General features: G+C 45.6%; 7 protein-coding genes and 1 non-coding gene across 8 annotated transcripts; 6 read left to right on the forward strand and 2 right to left on the reverse strand.

Moving 5' to 3' along the window:
- The first annotated feature begins 86 nt into the window (after window positions 1-86).
- Window positions 87-169, forward strand: SPPG_10190. The gene has a single exon. It is a non-coding gene; the product is annotated as a tRNA-Asp (tRNA).
- Window positions 170-255: 86 nt separating this feature from the next.
- SPPG_08127 (uncharacterized protein) lies at window positions 256-1,473 on the forward strand. Its single transcript, XM_016756282.1, has 3 exons — window positions 256-740; window positions 815-1,079; window positions 1,143-1,473. Exons 1-3 carry the CDS (start codon window positions 389-391, stop codon window positions 1,399-1,401), a joined length of 876 nt encoding a protein of 291 aa, XP_016604579.1. The 5' UTR covers window positions 256-388; the 3' UTR covers window positions 1,402-1,473.
- Window positions 1,474-2,623: 1,150 nt separating this feature from the next.
- On the forward strand, window positions 2,624-3,977 carry SPPG_08128 (uncharacterized protein; the record flags this gene model as incomplete). Its single annotated transcript, XM_016756283.1, has 4 exons — window positions 2,624-2,721; window positions 2,777-3,075; window positions 3,134-3,366; window positions 3,429-3,977. Coding segments are annotated over 4 exons (892 nt in total), but the record flags the coding sequence as incomplete, so codon positions are not given.
- Window positions 3,925-4,658, reverse strand: SPPG_08129 (uncharacterized protein). Its single transcript, XM_016756284.1, has 3 exons — window positions 4,494-4,658; window positions 4,283-4,429; window positions 3,925-4,210 (listed from the first exon to the last, which is right to left on the reverse strand). The coding sequence occupies exons 1-3, from the start codon at window positions 4,629-4,631 to the stop codon at window positions 4,088-4,090; spliced, it is 408 nt and encodes a 135-aa protein (XP_016604581.1). The 5' UTR covers window positions 4,632-4,658; the 3' UTR covers window positions 3,925-4,087.
- Window positions 4,659-4,776: 118 nt separating this feature from the next.
- On the forward strand, window positions 4,777-6,934 carry SPPG_08130 (U4/U6-U5 snRNP complex subunit PRP31). Its single transcript, XM_016756285.1, has 8 exons — window positions 4,777-4,994; window positions 5,062-5,202; window positions 5,263-5,364; window positions 5,432-5,596; window positions 5,659-5,942; window positions 6,004-6,183; window positions 6,251-6,429; window positions 6,502-6,934. The coding sequence occupies exons 1-8, from the start codon at window positions 4,788-4,790 to the stop codon at window positions 6,702-6,704; spliced, it is 1,461 nt and encodes a 486-aa protein (XP_016604582.1). The 5' UTR covers window positions 4,777-4,787; the 3' UTR covers window positions 6,705-6,934.
- A 1,320-nt stretch (window positions 6,935-8,254) lies between these two features.
- SPPG_08131 (uncharacterized protein) lies at window positions 8,255-10,883 on the forward strand. Its single transcript, XM_016756286.1, has 4 exons — window positions 8,255-8,778; window positions 8,851-9,135; window positions 9,211-9,636; window positions 9,711-10,883. The coding sequence occupies exons 1-4, from the start codon at window positions 8,508-8,510 to the stop codon at window positions 10,670-10,672; spliced, it is 1,944 nt and encodes a 647-aa protein (XP_016604583.1). The 5' UTR covers window positions 8,255-8,507; the 3' UTR covers window positions 10,673-10,883.
- On the reverse strand, window positions 10,860-12,349 carry SPPG_08132 (uncharacterized protein). Its single transcript, XM_016756287.1, has 7 exons — window positions 12,173-12,349; window positions 12,025-12,110; window positions 11,679-11,963; window positions 11,519-11,611; window positions 11,351-11,456; window positions 11,202-11,294; window positions 10,860-11,136 (listed from the first exon to the last, which is right to left on the reverse strand). The coding sequence occupies exons 1-7, from the start codon at window positions 12,315-12,317 to the stop codon at window positions 11,012-11,014; spliced, it is 933 nt and encodes a 310-aa protein (XP_016604584.1). The 5' UTR covers window positions 12,318-12,349; the 3' UTR covers window positions 10,860-11,011.
- A 177-nt stretch (window positions 12,350-12,526) lies between these two features.
- Window positions 12,527-13,943, forward strand: SPPG_08133 (uncharacterized protein). Its single transcript, XM_016756288.1, has 3 exons — window positions 12,527-13,127; window positions 13,193-13,449; window positions 13,531-13,943. Exons 1-3 carry the CDS (start codon window positions 12,800-12,802, stop codon window positions 13,768-13,770), a joined length of 825 nt encoding a protein of 274 aa, XP_016604585.1. The 5' UTR covers window positions 12,527-12,799; the 3' UTR covers window positions 13,771-13,943.
- The last annotated feature ends 141 nt before the right edge of the window (window positions 13,944-14,084 follow it).

The raw sequence follows: 14,084 nt of genomic DNA on the forward strand, positions 1-14,084 counted from the left end.
ATTTATGGCAACATTACAAGAAATTTATGTTTAGTCTCTATTGTAAAAGCTATATGATTCTCATTGGTGTTTGCGGTTTCAACAAATCCCGGATAGTATAGTGGCTAGTACCTCCGCCTGTCAATCAGGCAGTCCGCGGAAGACCGGGGTTCGATTCCCCGTCCGGGAGTTCACTTAGGACAGTGTGAATTTTTTCTCTCTTGTTCGCTTTTGCTTACGTATGTATTTCAAGTCACAATCCCGACGTGTGGACTGGATATTTTTAGATGATCCTCAAAACCAGCCACGCAATGGGCCAAATACACAAACAGTCATCCGATAGGTGAAAGAGTTGATACTCTCCCTCCAACAACACACATTCTACTTTCCATTTGGCCACTTTACCAACATGGCAACCATCAACCCTTTTACAGTCGACGACGAGCGCGAGAACCCATTTGAAGCACCCGAAGAGCGTCCATCCGCCAACAATCCCTGGCAAACCGCTCCCTCTTCCTCGCACTCGCGCCAAGCCTCATCAAATCCGTATGCAGGAAAATCGATACGAGAATTGGACCTCGAAAAGCGAGAAGCAGAAGTCCGACTCAAGGAAGCTCAAATCGCCGAACGGGAAAAGCAGCTCAATGCCTTTCAAATTCCGAATTGGCCAAAATTCCGGCCAATGATTTATCATGATATTGAAAAAGACATACCAGAAGGTGGACGATGGCTTGTTAGGAGGGTTTACTGGGCGTGGTATCGTGAGTATCAATTGTGAATGGCGAGCGAAACGGAGTGTTTCTAACACGTTTTTTTTTGTGATTGTTGCGTTTAGTGGCCGTGCTAGTCTATTTTGTAAATGCCATTGCAGCCTTTTCGCTCCTAGTCACCAAAGGCGAGGCGGGTGGAGCGACATTTGGGTTGGCGTTGATCATCTTTCTTATTGGGACACCGGTTTCCTTTGTATTTTGGTACCGCCCTCTCTACAATGGGGTCAAGCAAGATTCGAGTATTAGCTTCTTTTTCTTTTACTTTAACTATGGGTTTCACTTGGCGGTTGCGGCTTTATTTGCTGTTGGGATACCTGGCTGGGGCGGCTGGTAAGTTTATGAGTTTGACTTTTACATTATCAAAATAGCGACTCATGGCTTTTCCTTGTTAAGCGGTGTCATTCTCGCACTTTCTCAACTGGGCAAGAATGTGCCATCCGGTGTCCTGTGTGCAATATCAGCTGGTCTCTTCATCTTTGAGTGTGTGTATGGGTTATGGCAGATCAAAAATGCAACCGTTTATTTCCGAAGCAAAGGCATGAGTGCCCAGCAGGCCCGGAATCAGGCTGTTGCTGGGTTTGCTGGTAGCAAAGTTGGGCAGGAGTTGGCGGGACATGCGGTAAAGACTGCCGTTGCCGACATGCGAAGGTAATTTTTAGATAGGTAGGCATATAATTGTCTGTAAGGATTTTTTCTAAAAAAGATTCTAATGTGGAATGATATATTTGATAAATATGTCTCTCTAAGAGGTAGTAAAAGTGTACATGCAGGAAAATTATGGAATCTAAAATGCTAAACAAGTATCGCACATATGTACAGAGAATGCTAATTCACCGCGAACTAAATGTTTTTCGCCGGGACTCTTCTCCTTCTCTGCGCGCTCTCACTAATGGCCATATCTACAGTCTTGAGGATACGAGATTGACTGTCGTTGGGCGACTGTGGTGATGTTGGCCGTTGTGTTTGTTGGATGGACGACGTTGCGATTTGGAGAGATCGAAGGCAGGTGGGAGTAAGCACGTTCATCATGGTTTCTTTATAATGCACGGGGGCGGTTATCGTGAGAGGTCTTGTTCTAAGAGTGCTTTAACAAACGACGACGAGAACGACGACGACGACGACGACGACGACGACTTTAAGCTGTGTGAGTGTGTGTGTGGGAAAGTTGTGGGAGGAAAAAGGAGGACGAGGAGAATAAATAGGAAATCGCATGACTAATCCACATGTTCTTTTTCCAAGCGAGTCATGGAAATCCAAAATACGCGTTCAAAAAACAGGAAAAGGGGCAACTGTAAATTCTTTTAACGATACAAACAAAAGGGAGACAACGGTCCGTTTCAGAATTTAGGCGGTCAACTTATTTTTAGATACGGGTTCTTGGGGTTCTATTTTTATCCAGTTTCTTTTGGCGCTTGATAATCAGGGGAATTTCATTGGGCCGAGGATGAAAATTGCATGTTCGGACATTTTCGGACGGATGAACTTGCAAAGAAATTTAAGACTTGCCGAGTTTTTATCTTTGGGTTGATTGGAGGCCCGTGCCAGTGAGCTTTGTTCGGGGCGTATTTTCATCCTGGTCGAGCGGTTTTCACAGTGTATTTTCCTTTTCGTCCTTTGTTGCGAGATTCAAGAGCAATTTTCGGCCTTTGTTTAGATTGCATTTTTCGTATTTTCGTTTGTTTGCGGGAATATTGTTGGAATTCTGCCAATATTATATTCTCAGATCTCTTTACAATCATTTTACCCGCAAAGTCAATTATCCGATACCCTCCTTGTCGAGATCCATTGGCACCTTCGCAATCACGTAATGCAGAACACGTGCCTAGATCTTACGGCTCCGAGGCCGCGCACACTGTTTGGACTGTCTTGTCCATCATGTCGCTCCTCCTCAAAACATCACAAAGACGAACACACGCTCAGCAAATAATAGAGTTTCTGAAAAGAGGCGAAGGAAAATGTGCTGTACTAACAGGTGTGCATGGCAGGTCAGTGTGTACAAGTATAAAATCTCATGTATAGCAAGGAAGGAGCCGGAGTCTCCACCGATAGCGGTGTACCAGATTACCGTGGACCAAGCGGCGTATACGTTCGTAACAAGGACTACAAACCCATTCGATATCAAGAGTTTGTTTCTTCCCATTCCATACGACAGCGGTACTGGGCACGATCCTATCTTGGATACCCGCGAATTCTCCAGGCGCGTCCGAATAGGACACACTTTGCGATACACGAGTTGGAGAAGAGGAGTTGGGTCAATGGCATCGTAACGCAGAATGTAGATGGCTTACATCTGGGGAATAATGTTTTGGAACTGCATGGAAGCTTGGTACAGATTCTCTGTCTTGTGGTCCCGAGTTTTACTCTTGCTGACACTGTTCACCTAGCACAAGGTACATTGTTTATCATGTCACCACACCATTCCCCGCGCGGAATTTCAGAGGAAATTGTCACTGCTCAACCCAATATTGGCAGAGTGGGCAATATTAAACCCGGATCGTGAAGCAGGTGACGTGGCGAGCAGTGTAAATCCGGATGGTGATTTAGAAATCACCTGGGATTACTCCGACTTTGTCTACCCGGCATGCGATGCCTGTGGCGTGGGCATGTATAAACCTAGGTAGCAACCTCTGCCGTATCGCATTCCCCCATCATCCGTTATACACTAAACACCGTCCCCAGCGTCGTCTTCTTTGGCGAAAACATTCCGTCAACGGTTCGCGATGAATCCTTTTCTCTCATCGACACCTCAAATTCTGTGCTGGCCGTTGGTACGTCATTGCAAGTCTACAGCGCGTTTCGTCTTATACAGCGCGCAAAGGCGCAGGGAAAACGAGTGGCTGTTTTATCTTTGGGACCTACAAGGGCGGATGGTGTCGTGGACGTCAAAGTGGATGATGGATCTTCAGATGTTTTAGAAGATGTTGTGGAGGGACTGGCATAAAGTGATAGGTTCAAGTGGGTGCCTTTCCTGCCAATTTGACGGAACGCACGTATCTCTGATGGTCAGCATCGGATTCTGCTGCTCGGCTGCTCATCCTCGGTCCAATCTCGGAAGAAACTGGGCGAAAAGAAGGGAACGTATCTTGTATGTGGCCGTGATAGGCCGACCCTGGGGAAACTAGGCCCCGTTAGATTTCGTTTGATGTCGAAATGCTTGAAGGTGTTGATAGCAGGTTATGGCTGTATTGGCTTCATAGGGACAATATATTTATAGGACAACTCTGAGAATCTGCGGCTAGCAAAGTGTGGCCGGTCTTATGACTGAATGAAATGGTATCAACAAACACACGGCCGGGATATTCTTCGTACAGTGTCCTCTGCCTCTTAGCATCGAGAATCTAATTTATGGTCCTTACTTTTGCTTCAAAATCCGTAAACCCGCCCACAAACTCAATCGCTTGCCCGTCACACCCCTTCCACACAAACGGTGAGGTAAAATGATTTTGCGCACCAGGGATCGTCTATCCTCCCAAGAAAAAAAACCATGATACAACCACATAGGATATGTAAACCAATATAGTCGTTATTCATACCTTTCGCAAAACTTGCTTGCGGTCATTCCATTCTTGACGCGTCCAAGAAGTGATTTTGGTATCAATGGATGGTCCACTCGTGCGTTCTGCCAGTCGTCCTCCAAGGCGTTTGGCAGATTGAAAATAGGGGCAGGTTTCAAAGCCCTCCTGTTGTGTATGTTGTTAGCGGAATAGCATGGTCGCGACATGTAGTTTATGAGTGAGCACATACAATGGTGTAGCAGATCTTTTCAATGTTTTCTGAGAGCGGTGACGGGTTGTTTGATGACGGTGAAATGAAAATGTGATAGGCCAGATAGACGGTAGTCGCCGCAACAATTGCATATAGTAGCCTCACGAGTTTGGCCATTGTGATCTGAAAGTACCGCAGTTTCCCATTTGCTTCAGATCTTTTGACAAGTGCATGAAGCTTATCACGTAAGCTCACATGCTAATGGCGCAGTCATGATCGACTGGAATTCCTCACCAGCAACTCTCCAGATCATTGCCAAACCAACCAAACACAATGGACGAAGATCTCCTGCAAGACCTTGAGGAACTCGGAGGAGATGAAGACTTGGAAGACTTGGACGATGATATAAAAGATGAAGATGAGGATGATGGAGATATTGCTATTGATGAGCATGCAAATCTCTTGGCGGCTGTGGATGGGGACGATCTCCACTCAATTGCCCGATTGACAAGCTCTAAACCGTTCAAGGACGTTATGCAGGTTGGTGTCTTGTTTAATTATGTCGTACTGGCTTTTGGTGGGGGGCTAAGTAAGGGATATTCAACAGAAAATAGACCAGTTCCGAGATGTGCCTCGCCATCCTGCTCAAAACACCGGACCCGTGGAAGAAGATCCAGAGTACAAACTTATTGTACAGTCAAATAACTTGACGGTGGAGATTGACAATGAAATTTTGGTTGTGCATAAGGTTGGTTACTTGTAGTTTGTACTTTTGACAGCCTCTTGCTGATATTGGGTTTGATTACAGTTTATACGCGATCACTATGCACCAAAGTTTCCAGAGTTGGAATCACTGATTCCAAATCCGATTGACTATGCGAGGACCGTCAAATTGATTGGAAATGAGATGGTATGTCGCTGACCTGTCTTTAGCAGACCTTAGTGTTTTCGGTGGTCCTTATGCTTTGTCTGTCTAGGACTTGACAAAAGTCGATCTGAAATCGTTTTTACCCTCGGCTACTATCATGGTTCTCACTGTGACAGCAACTACAACGAATGGACAGCCACTCAGTGACGAGGCGGCAGCCAAAGTATTGGAAGCCTGCGACATGTTACTAGACTTGGACCTCTCCAAACGAAGGGTAGGTAAACACGCCAATGATGAAAAGGTTAGAACAGTGATTCACAGCATACCTATCCATAGATTCTAGAATACGTCGAATCGCGAATGGCTTTCATTGCACCCAATCTCTCAGCTCTGGTCGGAAGTAACGTTGCAGCAAAACTGATGGGTCTGTCGGGGGGTGTAACAGGTCTCAGCAAAATTCCGGCATGCAATGTCCTCGTCTTGGGCAAAATAAATAAAATGAACACGGGATTGTCCTCGGTAACACAACAAAAGCATCAAGGGCTGATTTATCTGACGGATATGATTATCAGTGTTCCGCAAGAGTGGAAGAGGAAGGCGGCAAGGACGTTGGCGGCAAAGTATGAGCCAATCCATTGGCCTGTTTTTTATGAACCATATCTGACTGCGTAAAACCTATAGAGTGTCATTAGCGGCTCGGGTTGATCAAGCCCGAACCTCATCGGACGGTGCGGTCGGTCGTAAATTCCGAGAAGAAGTCCAGAAACACATTGACAGGATTCAGGCACCGCCACCAGGAAAATCCATCAGAGCATTGCCCATCCCTGATGAAGGACCCAAGAAGAAGCGAGCTGGTAAACGGTATGCTTCGCGGATCTAGCGTTTACTCCCTGCGCGTCTGTAAAGGTCTCACATATACAAATGGCAGTGTCCGACGAGCCAAAGAACGATTGGCTCAAACAGCACTTTCCAAGGCCCAAAACCGCATGGCATTTGGGGTTGCAGAAGACGAGGTCGGATTCCAGAATGGTAGCACCAAAGGACTTGGACTCATTGGGGGCCAAACGGGAAAGATCCGTGCAGCACAGGCCGATCCTCGTTTGAAATGTAAGCTCATCTGTTGTGCTATTCTCGATTTTTCGTTTACAAATATGTATTAATGTGCGTCTTTATCATTAGTGGGACTAGCCAAGAAACATCGTGTCCAATTCGGCGGTTCTTCAGGCGCAACGTCTGGATTATCTTCCTCTGTCGCTTTCACGCCTGTCAAGGGTATTGAATTGGAGAACCCCGAAGCGGCAGCACAACGAGTCAAGGAGGCTAATGATCGATACTTTAGTTCGGCAGCCTTTGCCAAATTACCTAAAAAGGAGGGATCGTAATGGGAGGAGATATCTAAGCGTTGTATTTTCTTGTATTTTTTTTTTTTAGATGCAAACAGGTGTTTCTTTTGGAAAAAGGCCACGCTAGTCACAAAGTCCAACCCTGCTCACGGTATTTACCATGGTTAAGGCAAATGTAGATCTCCCCGATTCACAAGAGTCAAAAGGAAATGTACCATGGGATCATGATCTGCGACTTTGCACTTGAGTGACGGGCTTTCCGATACGAATAACCGAAAGATGCATTCCCTAATTCCTGCTCAACACTTTTGACGCTCAGCCTGAGGGCCAAATAGGATGCTGAGCTATTTGATGCAGCTGTAACCTCTCCATAAAACAGTTCCAGTACATATTGCTTCAGTTAAGCCAAACCATAGTATAGTTATTAGTCAATAAACACGGAGGGCAAACATGGCTAAAGACCACAACTAAACCTTTGATTACAATTTAACCTGTTGGGATAACGTGGCGCAAGGAAATGAAGTCTCTCTGGTGAGTTTATTGCAAGTTGCCAATATGCCAAGAAGGGGAGGGAGATGGTCCGGAGGGCTTTGAACGTCGACAACCAAATAGTTTACACGTTTAAGATAAAAGAAGGGAGGGAGTGATCTATAGGGGGTTAACTTGGATAAGTTATCAAATGTCAAGAAGCATCAACGGCCGTTTGGAGTAAATGTACAGTCTTTTGGACGAAGGGAACAGTAAAAGAAGATTGCCCTCATTGAAGGAGTAGCCAACTTATTATGATTTGACTTTCAACTCGCTAAATTTGGTTTCCACTTTTGTTTTTCTTGTGGAGGCATTGTCCATTGAAAGCGGTTTCTTTGTAGGAATGTTTTTTTTTACAGTTCACAAAGGAGGTTCAGCACATTGTAAAGAATTCTAACGATAATTTGACACAATTGGCAGCCAATGCGCAGGCTCAAGATCGTCATGCATTTGGGGCAACACTTGATCATTGTTGCAAAGTGCCCAGGAAGGACGGCTGGGGAGAAGGGGGTTCTGCAACTAGTCATGTGACTTTTGTGATTCAGCCAAAGGAACACCTCACAGTGTTAGAGTGTTCCGTTTTTTTTTTTTTTTTCTAATGGTACCGGCAGGCAGTAAAATGGTGGACAAGACTGCAGCTGACAATGCAGCACTGGTGGATTGATGAAGCGCCTCACTTTCTGCCATATTTTTTTTATTGAGCCACGTTCAGCACAGGCGGTGAGTGCCGTCAGTGGAACACCGGACTTTAACACTTCTCAAAAGGCTCTTTCTTGTTTCCCCTCCATCCCTCCAAAGCCCTAAAAGTACTTGCAAGCCAGACAAACATCAAAGTTGAAACTTGCTTGTCTCTTTTGCCAAATTAACAAAACTCTCTCCACAAGACAAAAATCTACAGAAATTGATGCAAGTTGCACACAAAAAACGCCCTTTGTGGAGGTTTCCAGCTTGAAATTGCCTTATCCAGGAAATGCTTCTGGCTTTTAGTTTTTTGCTCTCGAGGTTCATCACGAGGGTTCAAAAGGGAAATGCTGTGTAGTAACAAGCAAACAGAACAATTCAACACACAACAAAAAAATAAATATTGCACACTTATTCTTCTTGCTGAAAAAAGTCTTGGCTTGGTTTAAATATCCTCATTATCGAGTTTAATCCCCCAGTTTGCGCTTTCCAGTTGTGTGTGTGTGTGTGTGGGTGTTCTTATTTTTTTTTTTTTTAGTATTTTGTTTTCCTACCCTGAACACTTGAAAACCCGGCTGGTTCGGGTTTGTAGCCCATTCTACTGTGCATACCATCACATCCACACCACAAAGCATGCATATGAAAGGGATATCCATTCTTTTGGGCTTCTTGTGGATTGGCTCGACGACGGCACAACAATGCACGGGAAACGATTACAGCGGGACATGTGGGATTGTTGGCGTGGATTACAAGGTGTTGACACCAGCTGCCGTCATTCCAGCTGCAGAAGCCGAGCTGCAGCAGGCTTTTGAAAAGATGGAGTCCTTGAAGACGTTTGCGCCGACATGTTTTGGGTATTTGAAGCAGGCGTATTGTGCGCTTTTTTTCCCTGGTTGTGTCAATGGTGAGCTTTGGGTTGGTTGTGATGGTGAAAACTTTTGTATTGGGGTCGTTTCTGAACATGGATATTCATTAGGCGTCCCTGCCTTTCCCTGCGAAAATACCTGCAAGTTTGCTGTCCAAGCCTGTGGACCGACTTTTGCCTTATTGCACCTCGAACACCTCTTACCTGATTGCACTGTGATGAATGTGACGGGGACTCGGATGCCACTTCCTACTCAAAACTGTTTGGCGGCGGATGCGGCTGGAGCAAGGTTGGGCGTCAAGGCAGCGCAGCCTACCAGTATGGTGAATGCACAGCCGGCTGAGGTGTATCGGGAGGGTAGCATGAGCACATCAAATCTCTTGCTGCTCGTCTTTTGTACGTTGCCCTTTTGCTTGACACGTTTTTGTAGCAAGGTCGTCAAATCACTTACCGCTTGTTTAAACCCACCAGATGGCCTCTCCATCCTAACCTACACAGACACAATTCTCACCTTTATGCGCATGCGGAGAAGCTACTCGCTCGTGTCCTGGGCTGCGACATGGCTCATGTTTATTTTCACCATTATGGTCGGTCAAATCCTATACCGTGGCGACATTCACCGGGCTTTCAACACGGACTTTTGCCGAATCCAAGCCCTTGTACAAAACTACTTTGTAATGTCTGCGTACATTTGGCCGTTTTTCTTTACATTGGATGTATGGTTTGCGGTTGTGAGACGGAGGTTGAGGGCAACCTCGGAGGGTACGAGATGGAAATGGAACGCTCCGTTTGCCATTCTTTTACCGGCTGTTCCGACGGTTATTCTGGCCATAAAGGCGAACCCGGTTTCAGTGGATCCGCCATTCAATCTTCAACCTGGTTTTGGTCCCCATGTTTGTGAGTATTTGTCAATGTGTTTGTAGTTTTTGGTTACGGGTTAGCTAACTACTTTTGGGTTTTCTTGCTATCAGTGTTTTGCTCGTACTTGTACCCTGTAAACGGATGGGCCATGTCTACGCTGCCGTTTGTCGGGGTGTTTGCTCTCGCTGCCATTCTGATGGGCGTACACGCCGCGTTCCATCTCTGGCAACAACGACAAGCCTTCCGGTCCCTCAGCAAAGGCACCGAACGCTCTGGACACTTGTCCACAGATGCCTTTAGCAGTGATAACCAGAATTCAACATCTTCTGGAATGGGATCTGGCTCACAAGGCCGTGCTGCCCGCATGCAATCTAAAATCTCTGCGGTCCTCTGTGCTCGTGTCTTGGGTGTTACGGTTCTCTACTTTTTCATTTCCATTGCAGCAAACTATCAACAGCTCAATGCTGTCATCCAAAAAGAGTACTCCAAATCCGACCAACAGCCCTCTTTCAGAGATTTCAGTGCGTCGCTTGTGGGACCCATTGGCTGGCTCATTCTCTGCACCTCATCCGCGACATGGTCCCACACTATCCCCGGCAGCATCATCAAATGCTGCAAAAGAAGGATATCGCGTGGACGCATATCCGATGACGATGACGATGAATACACTGTCTCTACTAGCAAGCGATCAAAGTCCAAGTCTCGCAATAAGCATTTCAACCCTGATGACGACCGGATCGAGCTTCGAAGGGGTGACTCCAAATATTCAAATCACACCAGCCTTCATCGATCAGCATCGACAGCATCTCATATTTCTGGTCCGTATAATGTTCACACTACACACCCGATTGGACAAGCCGCGGCACAAACTGCTACAACAGCACGGTTTGGCCCTGTTCCACCCGTTCCGTTGCATCTCCAGCAATCCTGGGCTGCTGAAGACCGAGAAGGGCGAAGGGCTAGAGAAACGGGACCGAGATCTACGCGGGAAGAGTTGGCGGCTACCCGGAAGCAGTCTGGGAAGAATGTGGGCCGCTATGAAAACAATTGGGGGGCACCAGAAGAGTGGTGATAACTGTGATTTTGGCTCCAGTTTTTCAATTTTTTTAGCGTATTATATTAGAGTTCTATGGAATAGATTATATAGAGTTGGGAAACCCGCATGGCTATAGTGCAGGAGACGCAAATTGTCGGAACAAGGGTTACGTGGTCATCTCCGTTGATCGGAAAGCAGAAAAGTAGACAATAATGTTAAACAATATTTACCATTGTCTGCCAAGGAATGTTTCATTACGAGTATGTGACCCGGTATTTCTATGACGTTCATCTATCCACATATAAACCCCCACACATAAAAAAAACTGTACAATATGCCTCCAACTAGGTACAAGAAAGTCTCTACACGAGCGCATCACGACTCGACAAACCCCTTTCCAGCCCTCATCATCGTCTCATATACAAAAATGGCCGCACCGTTCGTGGGGAATGATCGAAGAAAACAGGGAACAAACCCTCTGTAAAATCCTCGAATACCCTCTGTACAATTCAACATCAGTACCTCGTTTATTACACCGACGTAAACGACCAACGAGATACCCAACCTGTCCGGTAAATATGCGCAAAACAACTGCGCAATGTCGGGTATCGAGCGGGCTTTGTATCGGGTTGGGTCATCATGCGTTGTTTCACGACGTCTATCTCAAGAGTCAACCAATCATCCTTATGGGATATACATGGGGTATGGACATACCGGCCGGGAAACTAATGGTCCAAAACGTGTTGGCGGCACAACCACCGGCAAAAAAGGAGAGCATGGAAGGCGGCATGCCCCATGCCGTAAACGTATTTTTATATATCTTGATGAGAGAATGCCATGAGATTCTGTTATTAATGCGGTCAAGGTTAGAGTGTGACGTACCTCATAGGAGCCCCAGAGCGCCCAAAAGAAACTTCGAAACAAGATGCAGGCACTTAGGCCCTTGTATATCCCTGCAATACCATTATTTCGAATCTGGACCAAAAAGGTCAATAGAGCAGCCAGGAAATAAACATTTTGTCAGCAAATACAAACTACCCACCAACTGCCTCGCACAATCTATAGGACCAGCATACACTTTGGTAGCACTATCATACTGAACCTGCAACCGCCCTTTCAAGACCTCCACAGGCGTTGCAACAAAGGAGACAACCACGCCGGCACCTAGACCCGCCAAGGCACATTCGGGAACGGTGAGAGGGGATTGTGGATCACCACCTTGAAGAATCAAACGAAAGTTGTTGAGTGAGCCCATTTGGACAGAATCCATGAGTGCCCAGCCCAAGAGCGGTGGTGTGGCGCCTTTATAAAGAGCTAGAAAGCCTTCCTGTATAATAAAAATGAGGTTTGATGGCAAAGTAACATGTTTGCTCATATCGGAGACGTACTTTACGAATTGTCGACCGAAGACAATCTAGTGGCCCTTTAAACCGCCCAAATCCACCCTCTGTTTGTAATCGAACCTTGAGGGTATCTGAATCATACGAAGGAATAAGAACATGCGGTAATGGACAATGCCTGTACAAACAACCGTACCGAAAGGATGTCCAACCAACAGCTTTGTAGCCCCCGACGCCAGTCCAGCAAAGAATCCGACATATCGTTCGGCGGGTATGCCTGTCTTTTGGGACGGTGTCGCTGCCGGAAGCGGGGCCGGGGACACTGAAGATGATGGAGGCATGTTTTCGGCAATTGGGGCTCCGTTAAAAAGATGATCAACAGGCAGATCAACAGCGATACCAGTATCCACGTGATATTGTGCTGTATAAGTGATTACGTACGCGTTTTTGGATTTGGGCAAACTGGGCATTTGGGAAACAGGAGACAAAGTGTGCTTTTTTCCTCTTTTTTTTTTTTTTTCTTCCTTTTGGCGCTATTGGGGCACTGCCATCGCTCCGCTTCAGCCGCCGTAGCAAGACGGGAGGGAAAACTTCTTACGACGGAGTTTGCTCAGCTGCATGTTGTGGGGGAGCATATGGCATTTTGCGGTTTAAATCGTGCCGAAGGGAGGGGGCTTTTTAACAGGCTCCAAGAAATAGAAAAGGGCATTTCAAGGTCCTTGACGTCTTGATTCCCTTCGTTGAGCAGCCTAAAATCCTTTTTTAAATTTGGGGACTAGGATATTATAACATTTTGCTTCTTTCCTTGCATCTTGTAAACATCATGGCTTTCTTGACAACTTTTCTCCTTGTATGCCTTGTAACGACCGTCTTTACCGGGTTCTTCTCCGCCAATATGGTTCTCATCGATTGGTGGGCATCGAAACTGTATGCAGCAGGATACCTCAAACGGAGAACAAAGTCCATGAGCAAAGACAAAAAAGAAGCAGAGCGACAATCGCCATTGAGGATTTTGGAGAATGCAAAGATATATTGGTTGACTGTAGTTGGCGTGGTGATTTATATTGTCAATAAGACATTGCCTATGTTGGATCAAGTGGATTATTCGTTCAAGGTTGTAGAGACTTGGGCTTCCTTATGCCTCATTTACAGTAGGTGTCCTGATTCATTCTTTTGTCTTTTGAAGAATTTGGTTTATATATAACCTTTATTACAGTTACTTTTGACTTTTTGTACTTTTTTACCCACCGTTTCGTACATGAAGTCCCCGCCCTCTATCAAAGCATCCACAAAAGGCATCACGAAGATGTCCCAGTAGACGCTTACACCACCGGCCACGCCGAACTCTTGGAAAACTTTATCTTTACGTTTCCGGGTGTGCTTTTGTGGGCGGTTTTGTACATGAATATGGTGGATGTACCCAATGCGTGGGCGATTACACTCCCGGTATTGAGTCTTACGAGTGATTTTGCGGTACCGTATTGTTTTATTTTCCTTTTTTTAAAGTTGCCCCACCTTTTATTTCTTGGCTTATTGTATTTTCTTTCTGTTCAGATGGTTCACGTTGGGTACTTTGACCATATTCTCTTAAATATCTTGAACCCCCTATCGTACATTATGCAACTCTCATTGGGAGCCCGTCAAATGTACGCCCGACACGAACTGCATCATGTTACTGTCAAAAAGAATTATGGGCCGGTCCTCCCGTACTGGGATATGATTTTCGGTACACAAAAGGAGGTTGTTGAAGCTGAATGGGGTCTTGACGTTCACAACGAGAAAGGCGGTGAATGATTTTTGTATTTAGTGTATTATCTGTAGTTAAACGAGGGTACATGGGTCAGTCGTTGGGTTTAATGTACTTTTGTTAGCGTTAGTTGGTAGTATTCTCAAGCGTATAGATATCTGTATCCCCCATTTCACATTCCAATAAAATCACAATCACCACCGTAATGCAGCAAGACAAAAAAAGAGAATCAACAAATCTTGCAAAAAAAAACCAATATACGAATTGTATGTAACTGTTAAGAATTTCTTTGTAAATAGCTCTGGGAACATTGGTACTGGTTACCTACAAAAGATTTTCGAACAAAGGTACGTTGAGGATT

This window comes from Spizellomyces punctatus, assembly GCF_000182565.1.
Source record: "Spizellomyces punctatus DAOM BR117 chromosome Unknown supercont1.19, whole genome shotgun sequence".
Classification (NCBI taxonomy): Eukaryota; Fungi; Chytridiomycota; class Chytridiomycetes; order Spizellomycetales; family Spizellomycetaceae; genus Spizellomyces; species Spizellomyces punctatus.